This window comes from Candidozyma auris, chromosome 1 (assembly GCF_003013715.1).
Source record: "Candidozyma auris chromosome 1, complete sequence".
NCBI lineage: Eukaryota > Fungi > Ascomycota > Pichiomycetes > Serinales > Metschnikowiaceae > Candidozyma > Candidozyma auris.
Window position 1 is genome coordinate 2,333,231 of NC_072812.1, and position 27,952 is coordinate 2,361,182.

General features: G+C 45.7%; 11 protein-coding genes and 2 non-coding genes across 13 annotated transcripts; 4 read left to right on the forward strand and 9 right to left on the reverse strand. All coding sequences in view use genetic code 12, as the record gives it.

Moving 5' to 3' along the window:
* Positions 1-263: 263 nt before the first annotated feature.
* CJI96_0001103 (uncharacterized protein) lies at positions 264-1,373 on the reverse strand (the record flags this gene model as incomplete). Its single annotated transcript, XM_029032461.1, has 1 exon — positions 264-1,373. The coding sequence occupies one exon, from the start codon at positions 1,371-1,373 to the stop codon at positions 264-266; it is 1,110 nt and encodes a 369-aa protein (XP_028892776.1).
* A 2,707-nt stretch (positions 1,374-4,080) lies between these two features.
* Positions 4,081-5,742, forward strand: PHR2 (1,3-beta-glucanosyltransferase; the record flags this gene model as incomplete). Its single annotated transcript, XM_029032462.2, has 1 exon — positions 4,081-5,742. One exon carries the CDS (start codon positions 4,081-4,083, stop codon positions 5,740-5,742), a length of 1,662 nt encoding a protein of 553 aa, XP_028892777.2.
* An 84-nt stretch (positions 5,743-5,826) lies between these two features.
* On the reverse strand, positions 5,827-7,662 carry BFA1 (Bfa1p; the record flags this gene model as incomplete). Its single annotated transcript, XM_029032463.2, has 1 exon — positions 5,827-7,662. The coding sequence occupies one exon, from the start codon at positions 7,660-7,662 to the stop codon at positions 5,827-5,829; it is 1,836 nt and encodes a 611-aa protein (XP_028892778.2).
* Positions 7,663-8,741: 1,079 nt separating this feature from the next.
* On the reverse strand, positions 8,742-8,814 carry CJI96_0001106. The gene has a single exon. It is a non-coding gene; the product is annotated as a tRNA-Thr (tRNA).
* A 793-nt stretch (positions 8,815-9,607) lies between these two features.
* CJI96_0001107 lies at positions 9,608-9,695 on the reverse strand. Its single transcript has one exon. It is a non-coding gene; the product is annotated as a tRNA-Lys (tRNA).
* Positions 9,696-13,802: 4,107 nt separating this feature from the next.
* On the forward strand, positions 13,803-15,593 carry NDT80 (transcription factor; the record flags this gene model as incomplete). The annotated part of the gene is made up of 1 exon (XM_029032464.2): positions 13,803-15,593. One exon carries the CDS (start codon positions 13,803-13,805, stop codon positions 15,591-15,593), a length of 1,791 nt encoding a protein of 596 aa, XP_028892779.2.
* A 122-nt stretch (positions 15,594-15,715) lies between these two features.
* On the reverse strand, positions 15,716-16,546 carry CJI96_0001109 (alpha/beta fold hydrolase; the record flags this gene model as incomplete). Its single annotated transcript, XM_029032465.2, has 1 exon — positions 15,716-16,546. One exon carries the CDS (start codon positions 16,544-16,546, stop codon positions 15,716-15,718), a length of 831 nt encoding a protein of 276 aa, XP_028892780.2.
* A 1,576-nt stretch (positions 16,547-18,122) lies between these two features.
* On the forward strand, positions 18,123-19,340 carry LEU5 (coenzyme A transporter; the record flags this gene model as incomplete). The annotated part of the gene is made up of 1 exon (XM_029032466.2): positions 18,123-19,340. The coding sequence occupies one exon, from the start codon at positions 18,123-18,125 to the stop codon at positions 19,338-19,340; it is 1,218 nt and encodes a 405-aa protein (XP_028892781.1).
* Positions 19,341-19,427: 87 nt separating this feature from the next.
* NAT2 (Nat2p) lies at positions 19,428-20,021 on the reverse strand (the record flags this gene model as incomplete). Its single annotated transcript, XM_029032467.2, has 1 exon — positions 19,428-20,021. The coding sequence occupies one exon, from the start codon at positions 20,019-20,021 to the stop codon at positions 19,428-19,430; it is 594 nt and encodes a 197-aa protein (XP_028892782.1).
* A 290-nt stretch (positions 20,022-20,311) lies between these two features.
* Positions 20,312-21,610, reverse strand: CJI96_0001112 (tRNA threonylcarbamoyladenosine dehydratase; the record flags this gene model as incomplete). The annotated part of the gene is made up of 1 exon (XM_029032468.2): positions 20,312-21,610. One exon carries the CDS (start codon positions 21,608-21,610, stop codon positions 20,312-20,314), a length of 1,299 nt encoding a protein of 432 aa, XP_028892783.2.
* Positions 21,611-21,993: 383 nt separating this feature from the next.
* On the reverse strand, positions 21,994-22,734 carry CJI96_0001113 (N-terminal protein methyltransferase; the record flags this gene model as incomplete). The annotated part of the gene is made up of 1 exon (XM_029032469.2): positions 21,994-22,734. The coding sequence occupies one exon, from the start codon at positions 22,732-22,734 to the stop codon at positions 21,994-21,996; it is 741 nt and encodes a 246-aa protein (XP_028892784.1).
* Positions 22,735-23,915: 1,181 nt separating this feature from the next.
* On the forward strand, positions 23,916-24,443 carry PSF3 (DNA replication protein PSF3; the record flags this gene model as incomplete). The annotated part of the gene is made up of 1 exon (XM_029032470.2): positions 23,916-24,443. The coding sequence occupies one exon, from the start codon at positions 23,916-23,918 to the stop codon at positions 24,441-24,443; it is 528 nt and encodes a 175-aa protein (XP_028892785.1).
* A 76-nt stretch (positions 24,444-24,519) lies between these two features.
* CJI96_0001115 (uncharacterized protein) lies at positions 24,520-27,825 on the reverse strand (the record flags this gene model as incomplete). Its single annotated transcript, XM_029032471.2, has 1 exon — positions 24,520-27,825. The coding sequence occupies one exon, from the start codon at positions 27,823-27,825 to the stop codon at positions 24,520-24,522; it is 3,306 nt and encodes a 1,101-aa protein (XP_028892786.2).
* Positions 27,826-27,952: the final 127 nt, after the last annotated feature.

Sequence of the window (27,952 nt, forward strand, 5' to 3'; positions counted from 1 at the left end):
TGGCACGTGCCCGCGCGTCGACAAACTGGTCTGACTCTGACTGTGCAATGCCACGATGATTATTACCTCGTTTATGTCGTACAAAATGGTACATCGAAAAGAATTTTTTTTCTGAATTATTCGCTAAAAGTGTGAATATGATCACGTGAACGTCGACGTGTCGTGAAAGACCGCTTAAACATTATATAAGAAAACTGTGGTGTTGATAAAACAAGGGCGTGGTGGCTGCGAAAATTCGGTTGCAAATTAGGCCCTCAAAATACTTACTGTAGCTTCTTGGCTTCGTCAGCCTTCTTCGTTCCCTTTTCAATCTTCTTGTCACCGCCCTCCTTTCTTAAGTCCACTAGCTTCTGAATGTCTTCGTCGCTATGCATCAATCCAAAGCGACGGAACTGCTTGATGCAGGCGTTCAACTCCTCGGTGCCCTTACCCTCAATGTGCTTTTCGAACACCTCTCCGAGCTTGACAAACAATTCGTAGCTCAACACCCACTTGTCGCTGGTGATGTCACTTATCTTGTTATCCTTGGAAAGGGGAGTGTCGAAACCTTCACCTTCTCCAAGCCACACACCCAACTTCTTCAATTTGTTGAACAAACCGGCCTGGTGCGCAGGCACCATACCGCCATGTTCCTTGATTTTGTACTCCCTGTAGGCCTCAGCGTACTCATCTGGGGTAGCACGTCTCGAGCCGGTCCACCCAAGCTCAAGCAACTTCTCCTTGGTGATTTCTACGTCCTTGGAGTACCTGAACTTTCTAGGGTTGAAAAGACCAACGTGAACAACGAAAAACACAACAATAATCTTCAAAACATGAAAGGCAAAGAACACACACTGGCCGCCAATAGAAACAGGCTCTTGCACGTCCTTAATCACGGCGTCGGCAATGTGGCCGTAGCCAAATTTCGTGGCGATGAACGCGATGAAATTAGACGCCTGGTTGGTTAAACAGATGCCCGGAGTAGGCGACACGAAATCAGGCAAATCCGTATAGAGCCACACAAACAAAAAAGTGACAAAGCTATAGAATCTGAAGTAATTGAACTCCCACACAGGCATGATCAACTGGCCCGGCCAGCAGTGTCTGGCCACAAGATCATCCATAGCGACATTCTTCTGAAATTTCTTCTGGTCTGTCTCGTAACTAAATAGCAAGGCACCATCCTCGGTCAAATAACCTGGAGAGGTGGAAACCTGGAACGCTTTGGGCTTTGACGAGTAAAACAAGTTGGGTCTAAGCGAGATGGGCAAAGTTTCAAAGATGCGAAGCAAGTCTCTGAATCTCGACAGCGTGGCCACCTGGAAACAGTAATCTTTCTCAAGATCGTCGTTGAATCTCACGTATACCTCCAAGGCCGATTGTTCTTTGGACATGGTGGATTTGGAGGAAAAAAAGAAGTAGTGTTGGGGAAAAGAGTAGAATGGGTGAAAAGTTGAAAGGTGTACTCAGTGCGGAATGGCCACCACTCCACCGTGCAGACTCTTTGTGGGGGAATGCGTGGACACAGAAGAAAAGTGGACACTATGGGCACGAAATGACCACTGAAAATTGGGACTTGGACAAAGGCATTTTATGAAGATAGTGTTAAGTGTGGTCTCATATTTTCTCCTTCGTATATTGATGCTTTCTGGAGATTCCATGGACGTGAATCGTGGTATGGTGACTGAAGTCCGAGTATTATCCAGGACTGGCTGCAAACTTTTGCCCCGCCTTTGTACGGGTGGGATGAGGTCGTTTTTGAAGACAAGCGTTTAGAATAGTGTTGTAAACATTTGTATTTTTTTTTTCTCCCTGTGAATGTTGTTATTTAGACACAATTCTGAGTTTAATGGTAATTGCTTCGAGATTCAAAGGTAGCTTCAGATGGGATCTTTGAGAGAGGTCTCATGATGCGGACCATGCATCGGTGAAAGACCGAGGGAACTTGTTTAACATCAGGCTACGAGGAACACAATGTGAAGTAAGGTATAGGCTCTCGTACTTATAACGGATTGGAGCTCTCTGAAAACTGACGTAATCGGGTAAGATGAGGACCAGTGTCATAGCGAAATTTAGTACTGAAACACACAGGTGAGTGGATAAATAGTACTCTAGACAGAGTTTTCACGGAAATGAGGAAGTTTCTCATGCCTTCATGACCTCCATTCTTCACTAAAGCATGGATTCCTAGAGAAAAATGTGTTTGCTCGTATACACTAGTAGTTTGTGCTGTTGATAGTGAAGAACCGGAATCACCGGTTAAAAAAAAAGGCTACAGCAGCTGCTGAAACTGCCAAAGATGTCAATTCTGAAGCACGTGGAGATGTAGATTCTTCTTTACTACTTCTCACTAAGATTGTGTGCTGATTATCTGATAGAGGCCCATCTGAACTCTTAAATGCTAAGCATGCTAGACAACGTCTCAGCTGTGCACTGAACAATGGCGGCACAATTTGACGGAAGCTCTCTAGTATTGCTGCCTAGAAACAATCTATGACTTTTGTGGCACAAGATTGGACGTGACAAAAGTCTTTGTCGTTAGTGTTTGTACCACTGAAGAACAAACGGGCCAGAGTTTGAGATCTACTCCAGTCTACGTTCACTGGCTGAATACTACCTGTATAGCAATATCATGCACCCCAGACCTCTTGGCCAAATTTACTTCTCAAAGACATGGATCCCAGCAAACTTTATGAAGACGGAATCCAGCAAGACTACCATGAGCTACAAGTAGACTTAACGTACGACATTCTGAAGACCAAGCTTTTGTCTCTCACAAGACTACTTGGCAGACGCGTCATAAGGTGCCTGCTGTAGTGCTTTGCGCCGGCTTCTTCCCGTCTATTCACTTCTATTTTTGGAGCCGCCAATGCTGACTGCTTGCATTCAGATCATCGTGGTGTCAGAGGCTTGGTTTCGTAACCAGGTCGTAAATTTTAGCCCACAATAGGCTCAATGCGACGATCTCGTTAAGCCACCCGTCACCAGACGCTGTGCGGTTCCAAAGGTAAGCACGATAGAGAAGAGGAATGAACGTAAGACGTCAAAAATCATATAATCCATATTCGGGAAAATCACGAAAACACGCCACACGCTCCGCAGCAGCCATCACCACCGCCTCGGGAATTTCGGGCGAGTGCCTACGTCAAGCAGGTAGTGGGACAAAACGTTATCGCAGCCAGCGGAAGTCAAAAGCGCAAATCGATAGAGACGAGGGTTGAAGGTAGAACGTAATGTAGTTTTGGTATGCTAAGTGGAACCCCTAACGCAAGCGATTTAAAAATGTCTTCTCTAGAACTCCTTGAGCGATTTGGAAATCGCTTCTTTAGTTGATTGACTTTACGCTTTTTACATAGAGAGGGCCGTTTCTCGCTTAATTAGCGGGAAAGAGCAGAAAAAGTATAACCGAGAGAAGAACGTAAAATAACGAGACCAAAGCTCAAAGCAGTAACAGGACCACGTACGAAAGCAAGCAAATACAAACGCAAAAATAATAATAATAATAATAAAAAAAAAAAGACGAGAATAAAGCAAAACAAATCAATGCTAAATAAAGACCACAAGTCCACCAGCATCGTATTGTTGCCATTATTTTTTTTTTTTTTTTCTTTTCGCCTACTGCGCCTTCCAGCACCCTCCCGCGCCCACGCCCTTTTTTCGTTTGTTGCCCTAGTTCCAAATCAGGCGTGTTCGCGGCGTCTCTGCCAAAGGCCTCCCGATCTCCTAAAGCCCCAGCCAAGCCCACCCGCTGCCACCGATATACGAGCACAACTCAAGGCAAAAGTAAATTTTTGGGCAAGGATAGGAAAGACACTTTTGACAATTAAAGCTCACCAAACACTTTTTAAGTAAAATCTGGCATTCTGGCCCGTGGCTGTGTGGTGGGCTGCCTGAGACATGGAACAGGCGTGGTGTTTTGCATTGCCTGAGAACGGCCGCTGGAGGTGCTCGCGGGAAAATTTTTGCACCCAACCGTTCAGGCTGTGTTTCCCATTCCTGGCGTATATTACCGCGGGGGCCGCTGCCTCCCTCCTGCTTGGCTTTCTCCTCTTCTTTCTCTTTCTCTTCCAACGTTTCCCAGCATCTGCTTTTTCACTCGCTATGCTCTTTAGCTCGTTGCTCGCCACCGCAGTGGCCCTTGGCTCTGCCTCTGCCGCCTTGCCTGAGATCGAAGTTGTAGGCAACAAGTTCTACTTCTCCAATAATGGCTCCCAGTTCTTGATGAGAGGCATTGCCTACCAACAAGACACTGTCAACCTCACTTCCTCCGATGGTTACGTCGACCCATTGGCCGACCCAGACACTTGTAAGAGAGACATTCCTTACTTGCAAGACTTGAACACCAACATCATCAGAGTGTACGCCTTGGACCCCACCAAGGACCACACCGAGTGTATGAAGGCGTTGGACGATGCCGGTATCTATGTCATTGCCGACTTGTCCGAGCCAAAGAACTCCATCAACAGAGACAGCCCTGCGTGGAACACCAAGTTGTTGGAGAGATACACCACCGTCGTGGACGCTTTCCACAACTACACCAACATCTTGGGTTTCTTTGCCGGTAACGAGGTTACCAACGAGGCCAACAACACCGTTGCTTCTGCTTACGTGAAGGCCGCCGTTCGAGACACTAAGGCCTACCTCAAGGAGAAGAACTACAGATCGATCCCCGTGGGTTACTCTGCCAACGACGACATTGCCATCAGAGTGGAGCTTGCTGACTACTTTGCCTGTGGCTCTGAGGACGAAAGAGCAGACTTTTTCGGTATCAACATGTACTCGTGGTGCGGTTCTTCTACCTGGGAAGAATCTGGCTACAAGAACCTCACCCAGTACTACGAGAACTTGGGCATTCCAATTTTCTTCTCTGAATACGGTTGTAACGAGGTGCAGCCAAGAAAGTTCCAGGAGGTCGGCACGATCTACTCTAGCAAGATGACCGACACATGGTCCGGTGGTATTGTCTACATGTACTTCCAGGAGACTAATAACTACGGTCTTGTTACTGTTTCTGGCTCTCTGGTTTCCACCATGGATGACTACAAGTACTACAAGTCTGAGATCCATTCGATTTCTCCATCGTATGCTTCGATCAACACTGCCTCTGCTTCTGCCAGCGCTACGGTGACCTCTTGCCCTGCTGTCAACAACGTCTGGAGAGCTGCCACGGCTTTGCCTCCTACTCCTGACTCAGACATCTGTGAGTGTATGGACAAGTCCTTGACCTGTGTCATCAAGGACAGTGTTGACTCTGACGACTATACTGAGCTTTTCAGCTACCTCTGTGGCTCTGACTCTGGTATTTCTTGCGACGGTATCAGCGGTAACGCTACTACCGGTAAGTATGGTGCTTACTCTGCTTGCGAGTCCAAGCAGAAATTGAACTTCCTCCTTAACTTGTACTACAAGGAAAACGGCTCGAAGGACTCTGCCTGTGACTTCAGCGGCTCTGCTACAACCCAGTCTGCCACCACTGCTTCCTCTTGTTCTGCCTACATCTCTAGCGCTGGTGAGTCTGGTCTTGGTACTGTGACTGGCAACATTCTCAATGCTAGCGGAACTTCTGGCTCTGGATCTGGATCTGGCTCTGGCTCTAGCTCCAAATCCGGTTCCAAATCCGGGTCTTCTTCTGGCTCCACCAGCTCTTCTAGCTCTAGTTCGGGCTCCAAGAGCGGTGCTTCCCGTGCTTCCGCCTCCACCAACACTGCCTTGTTGATGATCGGCTCCTTCATATTCGTGACCTTGAGCTTGATCATGGTTTAGTATTCCCATGTTTAAGATGATATTTCAATAGATAAAGAGATGATATTCTATCATTAATGCTATGTAAGATTTCGTTAGGTACAATTAGCTGTCTTCGCAGACCATCTTTCTGATTTCCCAAAAATAGTCCCCCGTAAATTTATTGTGCCTGTTCAACCGATACTGCTCCTTTGGGGCAAACCATGTATGTGTCTTTCTCCTGATTTTGGCTTCTTCTTTCTCAAACCTGCTGAGATTTCTTACCAGAAGCTGGAATTCCGCCTCAACGTTCTGTCGACCGATTGCAGAACTTCGATCACTCGAAGTGGTCAGAATGGTGCGCTGTGTAAACGTACTCACACCCCTTCCTTGGATATCAAAGTTAAACTGTGGCTGACTGTACTGGGGAATGTCATTCGGCTCTAAATCGGGCAAGTCTTCAAATATTCTCTCATTTTCCATATCATCTTCGTCAGTGTTGATCCATCGTAGATTTTCAGCATCATATCTCATGTTACCCTGGACCTCCTCCATTCTCGTTTGGAAATCCTGCTTTCTAATTAATCCAGGCTTTTTAGCTTGCTGCTGGTTTTCGTATTCCTCAAAACGTACTAAATCGTGTTCATTGCCTTCCCACCGTTGGTTTGCATGATTGTACTTCATTTTTCCGTTAGCATTCACAGCTGGCACATTATTGCCTTGATTCAAAAACTTCACTAGGCCGACACCCCTTCGTTTGCTTGCGGAATCACGAGTGAAGTTCTTGTTCTTTTTTGGACTTGTATTAAGCTTTTTCTGCCTCTCGGTAATTTCCATATACTTTTCGAGTAGTTCCTTTTTACGAAGCTCCATATCACGATTGATTTCATCGTCATTTTTTTGAGGCTTGGACTGTTGATGGAAAGAAGGCATACGGTTTAGCCTCTTGATGATATCATTATCGTCATTGAAAAGAGGATGATTGCTTCTTGAAGCTCCATTGAGATCCATGGTAGATTTAAATTTTGTCGGTCTCGAAGGCTCCAACGATTTCGGAAAATTCGGCATCAGCATCTCCCTCTCTAGGGTTCGACTTTTTGAGCTTGATCTTACGGATCGGTGAAGCTTAGAAATCTCCAAGTCAAGAGGCTGGTCGAGCTCAAAGCCGTCCTCAAAGGCTTCATCATCATCACGCGTGTACTCATAATTGACGGTACCGTCATTCTCCAATGCATCAAGATGATTCGGATTCGTTGGCAGGAATCCGTTGTGATCTTTCAATTTTAGGGTATTAACATCAGCTTGCTTGAGCTTCTTGTAACGCTCATACATCTCAGCTTCCTCCTTCTCTGCTTGTCGCTGCAACTCCTCCCTTTTTGTCGACAATACTTGACCTGCCTTACTTAAGTTAGCAGAGTTCGAGCGACCACCACTACTGTATATTCCGCTTTCCTCTTTTCCAAAAATATCGTCAATCTCTTCCTCGAAATCACCGTCGTCCAACTCGGACGTCAACCCTGTGTCCGTTCCTTCGCTATAGTCGCTGAGGGATCTTCTCCGTATTGGCGATGTATTAGATGCCGTTCCTGGAGAAGGATTTGCCTTAGGCGTAACGAAAGCTTGGTTCTGCTTGAGTAAATTTCGAGGATTGAACACATCATTTGCATCAAAATCCTTGTCGAAGGACAAATGCTCTTCTTGAGGTTCCACAAATTTCATCATAAAGCCAGGCGAAAGTGATGGCTTTTGACTAATTGATTTGCTTGGAGGTCTTGGATCGATTTTCTTATGTGGAGAAAGCCGTAGAGTGCCGAATTCATCTTCAAGTCCAAATAAGTCGTCGTTTTGAGTGGGTCTAAGCGTGGGGAATCCATCTGTTTCAATTTCAAGTTCGTCTTCACTTAACTCCTTATGGCTAGCTAGTTTGGCCAGTTTTTGTCGAGATATTCGATCTCGGTTCATCTTAGTGGCGTCAAGTACTACAGTTCAATGCTGTGAAGTTTGATCGCCTCAGAGAGAAACATAAACAGATGTCACGCCTCTGTACACCACCAATGCATGGAAGTTGTTGCACCCCAATGCGGCTTCCACAATTCAGGCCATTGTGCGAAGCTATTCATTTGAAAGGTGAATACAAAAAAAAAGTTCAAGAATGCCCCTGTATCGCTCTAACTTTGATAATTGGACGGAGGGTCTCATGGACAGTTGTATTAAGACCCATTCCTTGAACCCTTACAGTAGTGCTAACGGAAATCGCTAGAAGGAGCAGTCACTATAGCAGCTAACACAGTATTAAAGAGAGGTACTCTTAAAGAGCAAAAGACTTGTGGCGTTTCTGGAGATTTGAAAGAACTGAAAGCTTGAGATTGCTCCATGATTTGACCAGAATAAATTTGTTGAGTGAAATTTGTCCGACCATCATCAACGTGAGGGGGGAGCTGATTGGACCCTAGTAGTTTCTATCAGATGAATTGACAAATTAGTGAAAGTAGCTTGCACAATTTATCAAAGCTCATTTCTGTTGGCTTCAAGGAGTTCGTCCCGTGGAGAATAAAGAGAACGTGAATAAGACAGAGTTTCAAACGATGTACCACAAGTATATACCAAGGCAAAAGAGCATGAATATTTGTGACGACCGGCTCCAGAGTGATTGCAGTTACTGCAACGAATTTAACAAGCCAAGCATCCCCTGTACATCTTTGGGAGGTCGTAGTTACTTATGCTTCAATGGATTATATAAAAAAAAAGACTCAAATACTGAGCCATACAAGGATGTAGCTGGAGCGCAAATCTCCTGTGAACAGAAGCCTTCTATAAATTGGCAGGTTCTTGCAAGATAGCATAGGACAGGTCAGACGGAGGAAATTTCAGATAGATGATCATTGTACAAAGTGACCATACAAATTGCAAAACGTCCCATCGAAATTCATAACAAAGAAGAGAGTGAAGAGGGTTCTAGGAAAAAGCTTCTGCCCGCCAGGGTAATTCAGACTCCGTAAGGCATAATCGAAGCAAAAGGCGAGTAGGAGAGGCAAAAAGAATGCCTTCAGCCAGATTCGAACTGACGATCTCCTCATTACTAGTGAGGTGCCTTACCAACTTGGCCATAAAGGCGTTGGATGTGTGTTGAAGTCGCACTTTTTCTGCCATGAATGGTATATTGTGCTGTCTTTCTGATGATTTTGCAGCCATACAGGTCGTATTGTGAACAGTATCATTGATTAGGGTGTCTTGGAACACGTAGATAACTCTGAGCCAAAAAATATGCCAATTTGAAATGGTCTCTTTGATACATGGAATTCGAAGTAAAGAAGAAGAAGAAAGGCCCAGTTTGTTGATGCAAGAGAAGGTTTAAAATCTGGGACGTTGTCAACATGTTATTTAGCGTGCACTACCTTTTGTCTTGCATGGTGAACACTGCTCACCTAGGCATCCCGCTGTCGAGTTAGGTTCACACACAGCAGCTTTTGACAAACTTAATTCCAAAGGCCGACACTAGGTGGGAGCGTACTCTAGAAGTTTCTATGGACATGATGACTACAGCCGTAGTCGTACGGCTTTTCGACCGAGGTATGGGGCGATCGGGTCACTGTGACTCTTCCTACTGGAAATTTCCCGTGGTTCTAATAGAAACGCCAAATAGTGTTTTACTTGGGTTAAAGTTCTTCTTGTCCCTCTCCATTAACATGTGAGTAGTTAAAAGCTTCGATTTTTCATTTTGAACTCCCGGATGCGAATTTTGCAACTGAGCATTAGATCGCGTGCATTTATATAGCTGGACAAACATGAAGAGGGCATCTCCCGAAGTTTAGCAACACTCAAAAATCAAGATTTTGGTTTGATCTGGCTAAAAGTAGAGAAAAGTGGCCATATTTGCAGAGCTGTTTGCGCAGTAAATAAAAAAGAAAGCCCGATGCGGGGCTCGAACCCGCAACCTTTTGATTGACCTTATAGTGATTAAGAGTCAAATGCTCTACCGATTGAGCTAACCAGGCTTCTTGTGTTTCAAGCTTTAATTGCAAAAAATAAATCATAGCTGCAATAACCTAGAAACTCAACATCTTAAAATTTTCTTTAAGCTATATTGGTCTTGAGTTCAACTGAGGTGATTTGTGGCAATGTTTTTGCAATAAAAGGCCGAATAATTTAACCTAAGGATACGTTTTTGTCTTGTAATAAACTTATCAAGTAGTCCTGGAGTTGAAACTCTCTGAACATGTGAGGTACTTGTGTTACGGAGCTATTACGACGTGAACCCAGTTTTCCGCTCTAAAGTAAACTCAAAGAAGGTGCCACTTGTGTCTTCTCAAATCTAGCTTTATTAAAGATTATAGGCTAATAGAAAAAAAAAAAAAAAAAATAAAAAAGAGCATTTCGTTCCCTGGTAAATCACCATTTCAATGTGATTTAGGACTCCATTACCTCAATCAAAATTTTGTCTTTAAGGAAAGAAATCAAGGCAAGACTTCTGACCGTTGGTGTAAGTTAAGCACACTGCATTGTATTCCCATCTAAGCATCATGTAAAGAATATCCGAAAGAAATCCGATGCTCAAAACAGTAAGTTCTGCTTATCCAGACTATGATATCCTCTTCTGGTTAATTTAGCAACGACTGTCTGTTCATGTTTAGAAAAAAACCTTGCGATAGCATTTGAGGAAACAACTCCTCATCGAATTAGTTTTCATCATGACGTGGTTACATGTATTCCAATCGCTTTCAAGATTCCTCGTCAAATCTATCATAGGTGACTTTTAGGTCCATCTCGGGAGAGCTGTTCTCTGGTTGCTGGGTATTGCTTTTGGAACACTTGATATATCACTTAAAAGCTCGAATTCAATGAAGACAGTTAGTCCTCCTTCATGCCATTCGACTTAGAGTTCCTGACTCCACAAATTATAAAAGTCAACAACTACTGGAGGTTGTTTTTCTTACTTTGTCGAGGTAAAGGAGTGATTCTAGCTTGCTCTTCAGTGGCGCACAAGATAGTCACTTTCTCCGATAGATTTCTGAATTCAAAACCTTTATTGTATGATTTCTCGTGATAATGTACAATGGGCACGAGTTCAAAAAATCATTTTATTTTCAACGTTTGTTAGCGATTCTTGGCGACGAAGTCGTCCACACTTCGTCTTCAAAAAGCCTTTGTAACCTTCTCCAGAATTAACCCCCGGACGCGGCTCTTTGCAAACATTACACAAATAAACTCACGCAAACAAGTAACTTCAATTGAAAATAATTAAAGGGAATTAAAAAATATATATATATATATATATATATATATTTATATACATAAAGAGTTTGAGCCAGTGATAATGGTTGTAGATCAGCTGTTAAAGCATTAGACCAACACCAGCGTTTGAACGTCTTTCTAGTCAAATTAATCGAAAAGAAGTCTTCTAATTGCACTATCTATTTAAAAATATCTCGGAAAAATGCTTCCGATGGCTCCATCAACCCGCTAGTGCGTCATTCGATTAAAGAAAGCCGGAAAGGACCGAGTTTGCCACCGAACGGCCTTGCAGATGGCTTTGAAAGCACTCGCTTGCAAAAAAAGTTGCAATCATCAAGCGTTTACAGCTCGCGCAAGGACAACGGAGTTATTACTCCAGCGACTTACTAGATTGATCGAGATTGAGTGCTCTTTATGATTTCTTTCTCAGCTGTGCACAATTGGCGAGGTCCACAATCCGTAAGTGGAAATACTGGACCCGGGCTCCGTGAGCGTGGTGTAAGTATCAACGTCGATGACCGTCCAGGTGTAGATGTAACAAGCGAGTTGAACGACCGTGTACCCAAATAGGAAAGGAGCCTAGGCAAAGAGAAGCAAGTGATTGACAATGATGCTCGAACTACTAACAGGGCGCCTATCGTACATGGTAGATGATGAAGCGGCTATGTTGATTGCGCCTGAAGAGGATGACATCACGATTAGTGCTTCACTAAGCCAAGTCAACGAATATTTGTCCGACTTAGCGAGAGGTCACAAAAAAGAGACCCTGTGGTCCGTGATTGCTAGAAGCGAGCATCGGGGTTGTTGTTTGGAGCGTTGATTGCCCCAAGCGAGGAGGCGGCTTATCGAATACTAGAGAGGTGAACGAGACAGCAAGAGAAAGCACATTCTCTGCAATGTGCAAGGAGAGTTGGCCCATAGCCTAAGCCCTGGACCGGTGTGATTAACAGGACAGATTACAAGCTTACATAGACATGTACCCACAACAAGGACTCGACAGGAGAGCGAATGGGCTCCCAGGAAAAGGGAGGGAGTGGCGCTATCTGTGGAAAGGGCTAAGTGGGACCCAAGGGAGTCAAGCTGGGGAAGTCAAGGCTTCGCATATATTGTATGGACAGTTGTTAGGGAAGAGTCAACGGCATGGCGTCAAGAATAGCCGCTGCGCCACCAAGGGAGGTTGACGGGTACCACCAAACAAGCGACGACGCAGACTAAGGATGAGGAAGTCAGCGGTGGAGATCGAAGCAGTACGACGGGAGGAGCGGAAGCCCAACTACCAGCTTAGTTAGTTGCACGTCGGCAGTAATTAGACCGACGCCACCGTTTTTGCATATTCTAGGGCTGTGGGAGGACGAGACGATATGTTAGAGAAGAAACAAGGCCCCAAAAAAGGAACAAGGAGGCAACGGCGCAACAAAGACAAGTACAATCGAGCCAGAACATCCACGAAGAATCAAGAAACGAAAAAGAAACATGAGAAACACACACAAAAAAAAATTATCGAGCTGCGAAATCGCTTAAGACGTTGTAAGCGTCTTTCAAGAGTCCCCAGATCGAGGATACCCGAGACACCTACGCCGTATGCTAGAGGAGGACAAAGACAACGCCAGCTCAGCGGTAGAATCTTGCTGTATTTTTTATCGTTCTACTTTTGTTATGGCTCTGTAGTAGCACGATTACTGTGGTGCCTACTGTTGTCGCAAGGGACCCTAGGGACCCCGATTGTCCGCGGTAACTGCCATGTGCTGAGCACGTGTAAAGGGCACATTTCCAACCCACCAAAACACATATAGCTGAGGTTTTGTCCAGGGAAGATCGGAAAAAAAGAGAACAAGACCCTGCCTCACAAGCGCACAATGTGGGGTCCATTGTGCCATCGTTGTTTAGGCAATTCTCCCCGGGGATTGAAATTATAAAATGCGTATCCTAAGTCGCTTATACAAGGCACTGATAATATCGGCAGTCGAAGCTTCTGCCCTGCACGCCCTGCTTTGACATTTGGCGGTGGTCGTGGCCACCACTGAAGTAGCAGACACGTACACGGCGTGAGCTATTTATGTCTACTTTTTCGTCCAGGGTCCAGCTGCTTATTCGAAACTCGTCGAATTCTGTGCCCACCCTGTTTTGGCAGCAGCGATCGCCAATTTTCTAACGCTTGCAAAGTTTGCGCTTCTTCATATGTCTGAGCCAAGGGGAAAAGCCGCGGATACAATGCAGCCACGCGCACATCGTAAAGTATCTTTCTTCCAGACCGAGGCAGAGGTAGACGAGGCCGTTGCAGTGGGAAATGGAATTAACCACGTAGAATTGGCAAATTTCATGATTGCTGAAGCTGTGGCGATTTTCAGCTTCCACACATTAATTCTGTTCAAGTGCTGCTTTTTCAGGATCCTTGGTTCTTGCGCTGCCCTCTCTCTCATGCTCTCTCTCTCTCTCTCTCTCTCTCTCTCTCTCTCTCTCTCGTTGAAAACATCCGGCAACAGACGCATGGCCACTTGCATTGCTGTCAAGCGCATCTGCATTCACTGGTGGCTAACATTGGTTTTTCCGCAGCATAGCGCCTTGTGTTGGTGCCTTGTTTTTGTGCTTGTTTTGCGGGCCTCATTTCCCTGCTTTCTTGTCGGTGTTATCTTCGTTGTACTATCTTCTCTTGCTTCCTGACTTACATATATATATAGAAGGGTCGCCTCCATACTTCGGAAAAACTACCTATCTTCGTGCCCACTGGCTGTTACCGGCTTCATTTCCAACATAAACATCTCATCAAGTCGGCCAACCATCGGCTCCTCAAACTCCCTTCAGCACCTTCGTTCACAGTGTCGTTCCCGGCTCTATTACCCCAGCACTCGGCGGCTGCTACATACCCCGATATGAATCCCAACTCCTCCCTTATGGGGCTCCCGTCAGAGGACCACTTGCACGAGGAGGTCCCTTTCGACGAGGATGAGTCGCTTCACCAGAACATCAACCCTTACCACCACAACGACATGGCGGCGCTCGAGGGTCTGGCGTCTCTTCTATCACAGAACCCTTCGTCCACATCCTTAAGCTCAGCCGCTTCCACTTTCAACAACACATCCTCCAGCAAGTACCCGCCCCATCTTCTGAGAAGACTTCCCAAGGCGCTTTCCCAGCCTCAATTTCCCCATTTCCACCAGCCTCCTGCCATGACCGTACAAGGGCTACCTCAGAGCTCCAACCAGGACCAAGTGCTAGATAGACACGATAACACCCTCCACTCTCCTCTAACGCTGGAGCAGTTGCCTCCTCCCACATCCCACGGCCATCAACACTCCTTACCTCACGACTCGAACGCAAATGTTCTGCACTTTCAGCAGCCCCAGCTTCTGGGAATGCGTGGTCCATACCTGGGAAAGCTGGCGCTGGTGTCTCATCTACAGCAGCCTCATTTGCTGTACCAAGTTCTGCCTCAGGGCCCAATGCAAGTCCAGAATCCGGTGGCATCGCTGGCTCATCCTCACTTGCAATATCTAAATGTTGCTTCTGTGCCTCTGCAATTTACCCAACAGATTCCTGCTTCCCAGTCTTCAGCTCAGTACTACCAGCCTCTTTCACTGCTGTTGCCGTTGCAGAGCTCACAGCACCAGTATCCTCAGGTTGTGTCCACGAGCTACCCAGTTCAAGCTCAAACAAGCCAACAGCCCCAGTTGGTGAATCCTCTTCCTCAGCAGTTCCTGCCACATATGCAGCAGATGGAACCGCAGTATCATGGGATGCCTAATTATCTGGAGACAAGCAGTAGCAAGGGTGTTCAGCGCAGTGATGACGAAGTTTATGATATTGGGAAACCTAAGGTAGCACCAAGATCTGTTGACCTTTTCAGAGTCGGTCCACCATTTTCTGAAACTGTGCAGCACCTCCCCTTGTATCGCTCCGAAGACCATCAGAGCGTTATTCCTCGAATAAAGGCTAGAATTGACAGAGGATTTGAATTAAGCTCCTCGGGCTTGTGGATCGGCTACAAGCGTAATTACTTCACTCTTGTTGCATCGTACGATTTGGGTATTGACCTTGACACATTTGCTGATTCCAGATTCTATACCCTCAGGCCATCGAATGTGGGCAATGAACAGTTGAATATTAAATACTTCGCCCTCAACATCGAGGCCAAGTGCTCTGGTTCCGACACCCAGGTCAGACTAGTTCAGCATACGCCGAAAAGAGACAAGGGTCCACAAAATCCTCCTGCAATGTACCCTGCCATTCCTGGCGAACTTCCAGATCACCAGACGGTCAAGGAGTCCTGCAACAAGAGAAACGGCTCTAAGCTCGAGCTGATGAACAAAATATTTAATTTCGATAGAAAAGACTATTGGAAGCAGCGAGGCTTGCAAGAGGGCAATCCCGCATCGATTCTTTCTAGCTACCCAAGTAATATCGCTAAGGTTGCACGGTTTGAGCGGATACAGTTCACTAAATCCATCCGTACTAAAGTCAAGAAGCTGCACAACAAGTACTTCACATTGCACGCGGAGCTTGTTGCTGTGGTGACTGACAACAACCAGGAAGAATATGAAGTGGTGGTTGCATCGTCTAGCACCGCAGGATTGCTTGTTAGAGGCCGGTCTCCTTCCAAGTATCAAAGTGATAGAACATCAGGTTACAGGGGTCCCAGTGACTCAGAAAACCAGAGCATGTAAATAGTGATTAATTGTAAACGAAGTGACGTCTCAACGCAACATGTAGCCGATGGCTGCAAAAACCAGGGAATTGTATGTCTACATCAACCCACAAAAGAATGGTGAGCACGATTTCTACTTACTCACTTACTGATAAACTCGTAAAGGTCTTTGTTCACCTGGTCCTTGTGAGTGCTGCAAATACCATGGGAACCGCCCTCGTAGACCTTCTTTTCGCCCTTGGGCAACAATTTGAGTGCAGCTTCACTAGAGGTCTTTGGAGGCACGATTTGATCGTCATCACCGTAGAGGACCAATGTTGGAATGTCAATTCCTTTCAAATCTTCTCTCTGATCAGTTTCAGAGAAGGCAGCCACGCAATCGTGAAGAGCCTTGATGGAAGCCTGCATTCCCTGATACCAGAAGCCGTCAATCAAACCCTGCGACTTCTTCGACTCGTCATGGTTGAAACCATAGAACAAAGTAGGCAAGTCTTGGAAAAACTGCGATCTGTCCTTCAACACGTTGTTCCTGATATCGTCAAGAGCATCCTTGGGAACACCGTCAGGGTTGAAATCGGTCTTTATCATGAGAGGTGGAACAGCACCAATGAGGACTGCTTTACGAGCGTTCTTAGTGCCGTGACGAGCAAGGTACCTTGCAACCTCCCCACCGCCAGTGGAGTGTCCCACATGAACAGCGTTCTTCAAGCCCAAGTGGTTGACAAGCTCAACCAAGTCGTCAGCGTACTGGTCCATATTGTGACCCAGCCAAGGCTGTGACGATCTTCCATGGCCTCTTCTGTCGTGAGCAATTACTCTGTAGCCCTTCAGAGCTAGATAGAACATCTGGTCTTCGAAAGCGTCAGACGATAAAGGCCAGCCATGGGAGAACACAATGGGATCACCGGTTCCCCAGTCTTTGTAAAATAAGTTTGTTCCGTCTGAGAGTTTCAAATACGAGCTTCCTGACATGTTTGTGTTTTTGTGTTAACAATTTGTTCAATGGGCTACGGTGATTTCCTTATATGCGACAGCGGTAGCAACCAAAGGGTTGTGATCCTTGATTCACACGACTTGTACAGAATACCATTAAACTACGGGTTCTGTTTCCACTGGAGGGGTAAAGTTGCCGTCAAGAGCCTCCTTTCTCGAGGTAGCAGCGGTCCACGAGGGTATTACGCTAAATACCCCGATTTTTCCGCAGCAATCTGGCGACCCAACAGAGGGCTTAGAAGCAAACGAGCCCCTTACGGTTCGTGTAGCATGTATGACGAGTGGCAGTATGCGTTGACGGTTCTGGAATTGTACCTTTTATGTGTTCGAGACTACAGGCGTCGGATCGCTCTTTTTTGCAACCCAAGTGAGAAGGTATGTAGTTGTTAACAATGGCTGCGAAAACCAGACAAGAAGTAGATCTCCGGGAAAAAAAAACAGCTGAGAAGCGACCCATAATGAGGCACAAAACAATTGTAGATGGTCAATTGTAGATATAACAAACACAATCAGAGCATGAGTCTAGGTCGCTTTCATTCTGGTTGAAGCAGTTGCACAGAGTAGAAGGAAACTATTAGAGACGAGGCACCAATTGAGAATCGATGTCTGATCAAGAATTGAAGATGTCTTTCGAAGTCAAGATATTCAGCACCATGCTTTATAATTTGGCTCCCCATGCTTTGTAATTTGGCTCACATCCACGAATGAAGATACAGGCTGCTATCACGTACCCTTGAGGCTTGAAAACTACCCCACAGAACCCCCAACCACAATATCTGAAGTGAAGATCTAGTATTAAAACACTTGCAATTTTTTTCAAGTAAACATTGAATTTCACAGAACCAGAGTGCTTTGTTTGAATTATTTGTATTCTGTGTCTGATCACAGATGGCACTGTAGAACACTGTGAAAGGTCACTACAATAGTGACATCACCTCTGCCTGCCTAGAATACAATAGCACAAAGTTCTCAACTTTCTCGCATTGAGATAGTCATATTTAACCTTAATGTTGCTGATAATCAAGATGTTCTCTTCTCCCTGTTCTCTTTTCCCTGTTCTCTTCTCCCTGTTCTCTTCTCCCTGTTCTCTTCTCCCCGTTCTCTTCTCCACAGACCCTCGGATAAACTATGGGTGCGAATTGGACCTTGTCCAGTTATCGATAGCCGCAAACGGTTTAGTAAGTGCAGTCACCTGGACCAACCAGAGGTCTTCGATTATACTTACATGAAATCAAAGTCCAAGATGATATGATACTTTATAATGCTATCGCCAGCATTTACATCTCGAATTTCCCATGTCATTGTGCCAAATATCATTTTGTTCTCTGCTTGGACGTTGTCTGCATGGCCAGCGCCATATGCTGTAGATAAATGCTCGCCTTTTTTTTTCCCCAGACAAACAATCTGAACTCACGTCTCCCACGAGAAAAGCGCCCCCACAAACTCTGACTGAATAGCAACATTTGGAAATCTTTCATTCTTTGCATTCCCTCCAAGCTATCATTCCGCTCTGGCTGCTTTTGCCCCCAATACTCCTTGTTACATGCACCAGTCCATGGATGAAAGCCATCGCATGAGACGATCTGCTCCACAACAAAACGGAACCATACCGACGAAAACAGGATCGCCTGAGCATGAACCCACAGACCCGACGATAAGGCCGACGCTGTCGCAAAAGATCATCGACAAACACTCCACGGAATATGTCGTGCGCCTGGGGATCGCCGGAGGCATTTCGGGGAGCGCCGCCAAAACGCTCATTGCCCCGATGGACCGTATCAAGATCTTGTTCCAGACGTCGAACCCTGAGTTTCTCAAATATCGTGGCTCCTTCAGCGGATTTTTCCTCGCGGGCCGCAAAATCTGGACCTCCGACGGTCTCTACGGACTTTTCCAGGGTCACCTGGTGACCTTGCTTCGTATTTTTCCTTATGCCGCCATCAAGTTTGTTGCATACGAGCAAATCAGATCCATTCTTATTCCTAACGACTCTTACGAAACAGCTGTACGCAGATTCATGGCGGGCTCCCTCTCCGGGCTCACCAGTGTATTCTTCACCTACCCTTTAGACTTGATCAGAGTCAGACTAGCATTTGAAACGAGAGAGCTTCAACACACAGTGCCTGGCCACGACCATCAAAAATTCATTGCCCATCACAAGGGCAGATTGTTCTCCATTCTAAAACAAGTATACAAGGAACACCCACCTCGACGCGAGACTGACCCTGGCTGGTTGAAGTTCATGAGAGAGAAGACGCCCAAGTACCTAGCGCCAATTTCCAACTTCTACCGTGGGTTTGGACCCACCATCTTGGGAATGATTCCCTACGCTGGTGTTTCGTTCTACGTGCATGATTCCATCCACGATCTCTTTCGTTGCAAGCTACTTGCTCCCTACATGATGTCTGATCCGTACCCTTATGTTCCAAGCCATAAGGTGGTCAAGATGTCCAAAGATAAACAAAACGTGAGCTCAAGAGATTCTCGCAAACCACTTCGTGCCCCAGCACAGCTATTCGCTGGTGGCCTCGCAGGCATGTGCTCCCAGACAGCAGCCTACCCCTTCGAGGTGATTCGAAGGAGAATGCAAGTAGGGGGCGCCGTAAACAGCGGCAAGTTCCTCTCCTTCAAGCAGACAGTAAAACTTATATTTGCGGAGAGCGGATTCCGAGGGTTCTTTGTGGGATTGTCGATTGGGTACATGAAAGTGATACCGATGCTGGCGTGTTCCTTCTTTGTCTACGAGAGATGCAAGGTTCTTCTAGGGATCTAGTGGTCGTTGTCTTTTCTCGTCTATTTATTTAGAGCTTCATAGAACTCACTGTATGGGCGCCATGCGTCCGTCATATATATACATGTATTAGAAGAACCAAGAAAACCACTTGTTCTTCTTCGTCACTTTAGTTCCAAAACGTGGGACCTCAGAAGCTGCAGCTCCAGGGCCAATACGGAATCCCCACCTCTGCAACACTTTGACCACGGTAGGAGTCAAGGCAGCAGTCAAAGGTACTCTCACAAAGATGAGCGCTGATTTGTGTAGGCCATAAGCAAGAGCAAACTCTGTCCAAGAAAACCACGAGAACATGCCCTCAGGCTCAGGTTCGTGTTCTTCCTCGATCCTGTTGATCTCTTGCATCTTGTGCAACTCTTCGTCGCTCTTACCGTACCCAAAATACTGTTTCACCTGGTTTTCATACTTTTCGATTTCCTCCTTCCCCATCAGATGAACAAGCAAGTAACAAAGAGGCAAGTCGATGGCGCTCAATGTCAAATAAACACCCAAGGCGGAATAGCCGTAATCCTTGACTAGCTTTTTGATCCCCCTAGGCTCGGGCTTTTTCGGAACATTTGTAGACTGAAACCTCAATCTATGCTGAAGCTGCAACCTCGTCCTGGTAAGAAGCTCTGTAGGCTTGCCCAACCGAAGGCTCCGCTGAAAGTTTTGTCTAAACATGGTGATTGCAATGTAGTGAAGTAGGTGGAATGCAGTTAATCTTTGCATTCGCTGCAGGATGGGTGCCATAGGTGGTTTGGGGTAGACGACGCTACTACATTGCACAATTAATCATTACAGTTTCAACTGTTCAAGATAACGAAGAGACATGCTTAGTTATTTCCTGATATTATGGTAGTCAAGATTGCTCTCCATGGTGCGTGAGCTTTAGTATCTTGGTTTGTGAAGAACACTATGCAATGCACATATTCTACCATTGAGTAAACAATACTGGCTTATGCAATTACTTATTACCTGAAGGTTGAGTAGTACTTCTCTTGGGCAAACCTGAGCTTCACCCTCTCAAGCACCTCTTCGCTATATACATCCTCGAGCTTCTCGCCACCCTTCAACACTCTATTTTCATGATTCTTTTGTTCGTCTTTAGTCATCACAACCACGTTCTGATAGCTCAACTCCTTTTCAGGGTCCCAACGTGAAAGAGTTAATCTCGTGGAGTAGTTGGAAACCACCGATTTGCCCCGGAACACTTCCTCGACAATATACGGAACGTCTCTAAGAGCAACTGGTGTTCTTTGGTCTAAGTGTCCCAAACGCGCTTCCTGACCAGCTAAGCTTTGCAAAATACCATCGTATATCTTGTATCTGTTCTTGCCCTCGACATACTCAACTGGATATCCAGACACTGTTGTGATAATGTGAGTCGCCAATGCTAATCCGAACATCCCCGGCATCGTGCCGAGAACAGGGAGAATTCTCACACGGAAGTTCTTGAGCGCTGCAAGCTCCTCAACGTCTCCCTTAGCGATCTCATCTTCGTCCAAGGGCAAAAGACGAGCTTTGCGTGGGTCGGGTTTCTCCGCACTGAAAACAACAGGGATGTTACTGATAATACCTCTTTTGGTCAAGCGAATTCTGACAGATCTTGCGAGGGGATCTTCCTCCGTCTTCGAGATATCAGCGATATTGATTCTGGTAGGGTCAGACTTGCAAGCTGCACCGCCAGAGGAAATCACCTTGAGCTTTCTTTCATGACAGAACGCCAAAAGATCCACTTTCGTGTCTATGTTATCGATGCAGTCGACCACCAACGTAGGATCAAAATTTCCACCTAAAATGAGCTCTTCGCCTGCGTCTTTATTCCACAACTTGTTGCAAACGTCAATTTCAACCCAAGGAGCAATTTCAAGTAAATGGTTCTTCAAACAGTCAACCTTGGAAGTTCCAACGTCTTTAAGCTTCGCAACAGCGTGTCTATTGAGCGAAGACAAAGATACCTGGTCGAAATCGATGATTCTGATCTTCCCTACACCTGACCTCACCAACATGGTGGTCACCCACGAACCAACACCACCAGCACCAACAATAACAATACGCTGGTTACGGACCTTGTTCATACCCTCTTCCGTGAGAAATGCGTAATTTCTTGTTAACTGCTCACGAATGAGCTCCTCGGAGTGGTGCTTCTTCTTTTCCACGTCGGGTGCAGATTTATTGAGAGAAACATCACAGTACCTGTGATAGGCTTCCACAGCAGCAGCGCCGACCAAAGCAGCAACCACTGCCACAGTAGCTACTCGTGATGCCATGGGTTGTCAGGATGAGTGTATTGGTGACTTTTTCCCCAAGCTCATCTTTCCTGCCTGTAGGAAGCAGTAGGTGAGTACAGAAGAGGTATTCACAAAACACACATGGCAGAGTAGAGCTCCAAATATTGCCAGATCAGCAGCTTGTGTGATCAATTAATGCCGTGTATCATAGAACTCGTAACAAGTCAACTCTGGCATTTGCGCTCGTCATGCAAACACAGAGTGAGAATTCGCAGCCAAGTGTCTCAGATGTCTCAGAGACCACAATTCATGATCCCAGTAATCAATGTCGATCCCAATAACCAATATCTATGGCATTTTCAGGGTGCAACCTGTCCATACTTTCCCTCCTCGCAATTTCCGCTCTTCACGACCTCAATAATTTACATGGCCTTGAGACAGTACATGCGGACCGGGTACAACTCGCGCGGTAGGCCCCTTTGCACATCGCTGGCGATCAACTTGAGTCCTGCCAACTGAAACAAGTGTCTGAACTTGGCGTCCGATCTCGTGACACTCGAGTCTGTAGCATCGAAAATGTCGTCTACGGGAGCAATATTCTCCTTCACGATGATAGTGCCGTTTTCCATGAGCGCTTCCTTGCATCTAATCCAAAACTTCACCAACTCCTCATCAGGCAACTGCCCTACACACCACTGGCACCACACAAGCCAGTACTTGCCCCTTTTCTCCGATGACGCTTCCCATTCTTGCATACCAATGTCGTAGATGTCGCCCAACTTGCCCTTCTGCGCTACACCCACAAGCTCTTTTTTCATCTGCTCCACAAACGGTTTCACAGGCTCCAACAAGTCACACCTGTCGCTCACTTTCCAGAGAAAGTCTCTTGTGATTCGGCCAATGCCTGCACCCATGTCGATGGTCAACTTCTCCGACCCAGCAGGACACTCCATTCTCGTTTGCAATTTCCGCAAAAAAGTGGCCGAGCCGATAATATCAGCCTTGGGCACAGGGGTGTGTTCACCAAAACCACCCAAGACACCATCAACAGACGCAGGCACCGACAGCCAGTAGTCGATGGCGTCGTTATAGTTGATCATGGCGTTGGGATCCTCGTCCTGGATCAACTCGTGGTTCAATTGTGGATGTGTTTTCGCAGGCATGGAGATGAGTAGAAGAAGAGATTGAGATTTCTTTCGATGTCTCAGGATGTGGTGGTCCCGCAGTGTACAGTACGAGAGAAGGGATCGGGACCAAAATGGAAAGGAATCGAGATCGAGGTGGTGGTGGTGGGTGGGCAGTGGAGAAGAGATGGAGAAATTTTGAAGCTTTTGTCTGGGTTCCTTTCTATGGGGTGTGAAGTGAAGGAAATGTGGGACATTTGCAACCAACTGAGCTGTTCGCACTACCCTTATTGTTGCAATTGGTCTCGGTCTGAGACACGAGGTAAGGAGAAGGTATCGAGAAAGAAAACAGTAGGTATTTGGTGGTAAGGCATAGCTGGCGGTATTTTGCTAAATTCACTTGTTCTGGATTTGATGAAGAAAAAGGAAAAAAAATTAAAAAAAAAAAAAATTGTATTTGGGGTGTGGCACTGGCTACTGCAGCTTTTGGTCTCAGATCCGCAGTCCTTTCTTTTGCAGCCATTTCACCGTACTGAAATTGCACTGGGCATCACTATCAGGAAGGCCAGTTCAGCAAAACAAAAAGCTGAGTATCTCTATTGCAGTGCATTAACCATCTTTCTCTACTTTCCCGTTGCAGCTACTGCATGAGCTACTGCTACGGTTGCTAACGCACACATCTGAGACCAAATTCACTATCACACCTCGTCACAAGGAGTTAACTTTTTTATTTTATTTTTTTCTTATTTTTGGTTTTTGTCAAGCACCAATTAAACCATGTCGAGAATTTTCCATCATGTTGAACAGAAACCAGCTCACCACAAAGGCGTACCACCACCGCACTACTCGAAGCTAATACCTGAAGGACTTCCTTTTTTTATCTCCTTTTATATTTCATTTCTTATAATTTAATCCAACTTCCTCAGTCATTGTTTCTACAGATTTATCTCACCTTCACTCACCTAACGTTAGGCACTTTCGTTAGCAGTCATCAACACAACGTAAATATCCACACTGGCAGCAGTGCTACTTCGTTCTCGAGAATGGAATCAACAGTTCTAGAATGTTCATTTATTTTCTCTTCTCATTTCAATGTAGGAGTTGGTTGGAGAAATTGCAACTAATGACATGCACGTCTCTTTACGATCTCTCACCATCCACTTCCTCCATATCGCGTTCGCATTATCACCAAAACAGTGTTCCCCAACTTCACCTCATCGATGGGCTACTACGATATAGACGATATCTTGGCAGAGAACGAGAAGGTTCCTTGTGTGTTCAACGCAACGTATCCTGGCTTGGGCTTTTTGGACGGGAGTCCCAATAGGCCGCTTGAGAAAGATACCAAGGTGGAACTACCGATGTGGTTGGCGAAACTCTTAGCTATGAGTGAGTTACTGGCACAGTCCGACCTCAGTTTTGTTGAGATGCTCACGCCAGAGTTCATCAGCAACAAGGTGTTAAGTGCTATTCGTGCCGACCCCACGTCGGTTGACCTACATTCACTCAAAGCAAACTACTACAAGCTCGCTGAACAGTGGATCTACATATTCAATGACCGCCCTGTTGCTGAAATTGTCATGGAGATGCTCAAACAGAGGGCATTGGAGATAGACAACTTTGCCAGTAACACAAACAAACACGTGAACAGCTCCTTCTTGCATTCGTTGGACGAGTTCGAAAAGAAACTATATAGAGTCACCGCCGAGAGCAAGAGAAGAATGAGAAACTGGTCTAACGAGACGTGACAAAATGAAAATATCTTTATGTGTGTATATTACAGTGCATCTTTAAAATTTACAATCTTTCCGCATCCTCTTGTACTCAGAACAACCCATCATCATCTCCTTGACCTTCGCCGCCCTCGTCTTCTGAAGAGTCTTCAACAATCTCTTGTGACTTAAACTGTTTTCTTCTCTTAGCGGGAGCGCCGTCGACCTCGTCATTCTCATCGTCATCATCTGCAACAGTTCGCTTCTTCCTTTGTGTCTTCTTTGTTGAAGGCGCTTCGTCTTCCTCGTCTCCAGAAGGCAACACTGGCTCCGCAGGCTCATTGTCTTCAGAAGGTGGGGACTCGACACCGTCACTGTCATTAATAAAGTCTTTCTTCTTCTTACTTCCTTTCTTACCACTTTTCTTGCCATTGGCCTGTGCCTTCTTGCCCTTCTTCTTCTTTCCCTCAGTTTTCTCTTCCTCCAAAAATTTATCGTCATCCTCAGATTCAGCAACGAGGTTCTGCCTGGCCTCTTCGGCCCACTGTTGAGCTTGCTCTTGCAAGATTGCACGCTCTTTGGCCAACTCCTCCTCCTTTGCTTTAAGAGCAGCTAGTCTCTCCTCTTCTTCTTGTGCTCTCTTGAGTTCCTCTTCTTGTCTCAACCTCTTCGCTTTTTCAAGCTTGCTATTCAATTGGGAAACATTTTCCTTGGTCTCCTCGAGGCAGACATTCAATCTGTTGAGCAATGTGTTCGTACCCATGTTCGCTCTAGCCTTCAACTCAGATTTAGGGAATGGCGGATGTTTCTCATCTTCTGAGGCAAGGTGATTCAAGTCAGCGATTGCATCATTTAGGTTGCCGATGGCTTCGTTGATATCTTCCACTGTCCTTTGTTCTGCAGGCAATTTGCTGAGGAAGTCGGCAATTTGAAATTTGACAAAAGCGACATTGAATAACAATGCACTCTTGTTCGTAGAAGATTTAGCAAGTGCCTCCTCGGAGTATTCAAGACCCTTCTTCAAGTAACTTAAGTTTTTCTCTGCAAGACCTCTTAAGTACCAAGCACGACCCAAGAATGAGAGAATCTTTGGATCAGAGCTGTTCGTGAAACGTACAAAAGCGATTTCAAAACTTTCAATTGCCTTAGAGTACTGCTTCAACTCAACCAAGACATGTCCGAGGTTCAAGTAGACCGAAATGTCATTCAAGGAATCACGAATCTTTCTCAAAATATCGAGGCCCTTTGTCTGTTCCTTATTTTCAATGTATATTATGGCCAAACCTTGCGCAGCAAATGCATTCTTCGCATCGATTGACAACACTTTAGTGAACAAGTCGATGGCTCTGAGAAAGTATTTCTTTCTCTTGTCCTCTTCCTTCGAAGACTTGACTTCCCTAGCCATTACACAGTAAATATTGGCCAAAGAAATCAAAGCGTAGCAGTCATGCGAGTCATAGTCCACCAACGTTTCCTTTTGATGTTGCGTGTCAGCATCTGGCTTGAGGCCAATCTTTTTGCCAAAAGTCTTGATAAACCAGCCATAGAACGATCTAACCTCCAAGTTTGAGGCATGGCTGTGTAGAAGCTCCTTTATTTCTTCTTCGAGTTCCTTCTTCGACGTCTTGTTGGTGGAGACAGCGTCTAAAAAGAGAAGCCTGAGCTTGGCCGAGAAGTAGTTTGGACACTCTTCGAGCAACTTGTTATAAATGTCAATGGCTTCGGCTTCATTCAGCAGTTCCTTGGACCTTGCCAAGTTGTATGTGATTGGTGCTTTCAAGTCCAGTGGTAGACTGACGGCTTTTTCATCCATCGTGTCTTCTGGGATTTTGTAGTCATGAACCATATTGAGGGCGATATTGAAGTTCTCCATAGCGGCGGCCTCATTGTTCTTGATAAAGTTAAACACACCGATATTGTTGTACACCTCCAAAGGGGCATCCAGACCAATCTGTTTCCTGCTCTCAATGGCTTTATTCAAGTATGACAAGGACTGAGAAATGTCCTTGGACAGATAAAGTTGACTCAACTGCAAGTAAGCATTGACTACAACAGGCTCTTTATTAAGATAAGCTTCATCTTGTTTCATGTTTGCAACCGCCAAACCACGGTTGCTAGACAATCTGATATATCTCTCCAACATCTGAATGGCTTGCTCATGCTTCGAACGTGATTTCAGTTGAGCATACAAAAGACCCAACGCGTAGTGAAACTCAAGACTCTTGGCGTTTGTCCGGACGATGGATTCATATGTGATGATTGCTTCCTCCGATGATCCTCGACTTAGCTGAGCCTGGCCCAAGCCTAGCTTAGCAACAAGATTCTTATCATCCAATCTAATAGCTTCGTGATAGTATTTCTGTGCCTGGGTGAAGTCATTCCTGGCATAGGCCACACGGCCGAGCCAGAAAGAGCCTTGAGAGAGTATCTTTGACGTGAAGGGTGTCAATTTCGAAGACTTTGCTGCAGCCATCTCGTCTGAGCATGAAGTTATGACTCTATTAACAATTCTTTCCACCGTGTCGTAGTCACCCTTGGAGTAGAAGTATGACGCAAGCACCATCAAGATGACCTTGTCGTTTGGAGCTATCTGGTGAAGCTTGTATGTCTCCTGAAGGATCTCCTTATAGCTTTCAATGAACTGCTCATCCGAAAGGGAGTTTGTAAAGACATTGTCGAATTTGGCTAAAGTCAAGAGAAGTTTAGCCTTGAAGTTGTTCTGATCCATCTCAAGTGCACGAGTCCACGAATTAATAGCCATAGACCGATCCTTGAGGAACCAGAAACACAATCCAATACCAATTCTTGGATCTGGTTTCATCAATGGGTTTAATACCAAGACCTGTTGGTAAATTTTCAACGCGTTCGTGTAGCTCTGTGTTTTGCTGAGGGTGATGTGTGCTTTACCAAGCAAAGCAACACAATTTGTGGAGTCAAGCTTAAGCAAGCGGTCAAAGATTTGCAAGGCACTTTCAACCTCGTCTTTGTGCATATGAAGAATAGCCTGAGATACGAGTACCGGAACAGAGTGGGTATCATCAACTTTGGCAAGACTTTCTTCTGCTTTTTGAAGATGCTGGGCTCTATCAACACTTCGTATCACAAACTCGAAGTGAGCCGATGCCAAAAGCACTAAAAGCTGGTCTCTTTCACTGCCTTTGAAGTCCCGAGAGGCACCTTTTTCAGCGATGGTGACAGCTTCCTGAAGTTTTCCATCCAGCGCATATGCTTGTGCCACGAGAACCCAGTACTTGACACCACATGATTCTGCCTCCAAAAACGTTATAAGCTCTTGTGGATCTTCGGGCAACTCGTCGATGGTGACAATGTCGCCGCTGCCAATGACGATATCCAATGTTTTGGAGGCTTCGGCGGCTTTACCGCCCAAGTAGTAGGATGCGTCAAGAATATCGTCCATTTCAAAGAGAAGCACAAGAGAAAGGCACCTTCTTGAGTGGAGTTGGTGATACCGGGAAGCTCTTGTGTATATAGACCGAGTGTTTAATCAGTGAAAGATTCTTCATAGTAGAAGCATCTTCATGCAG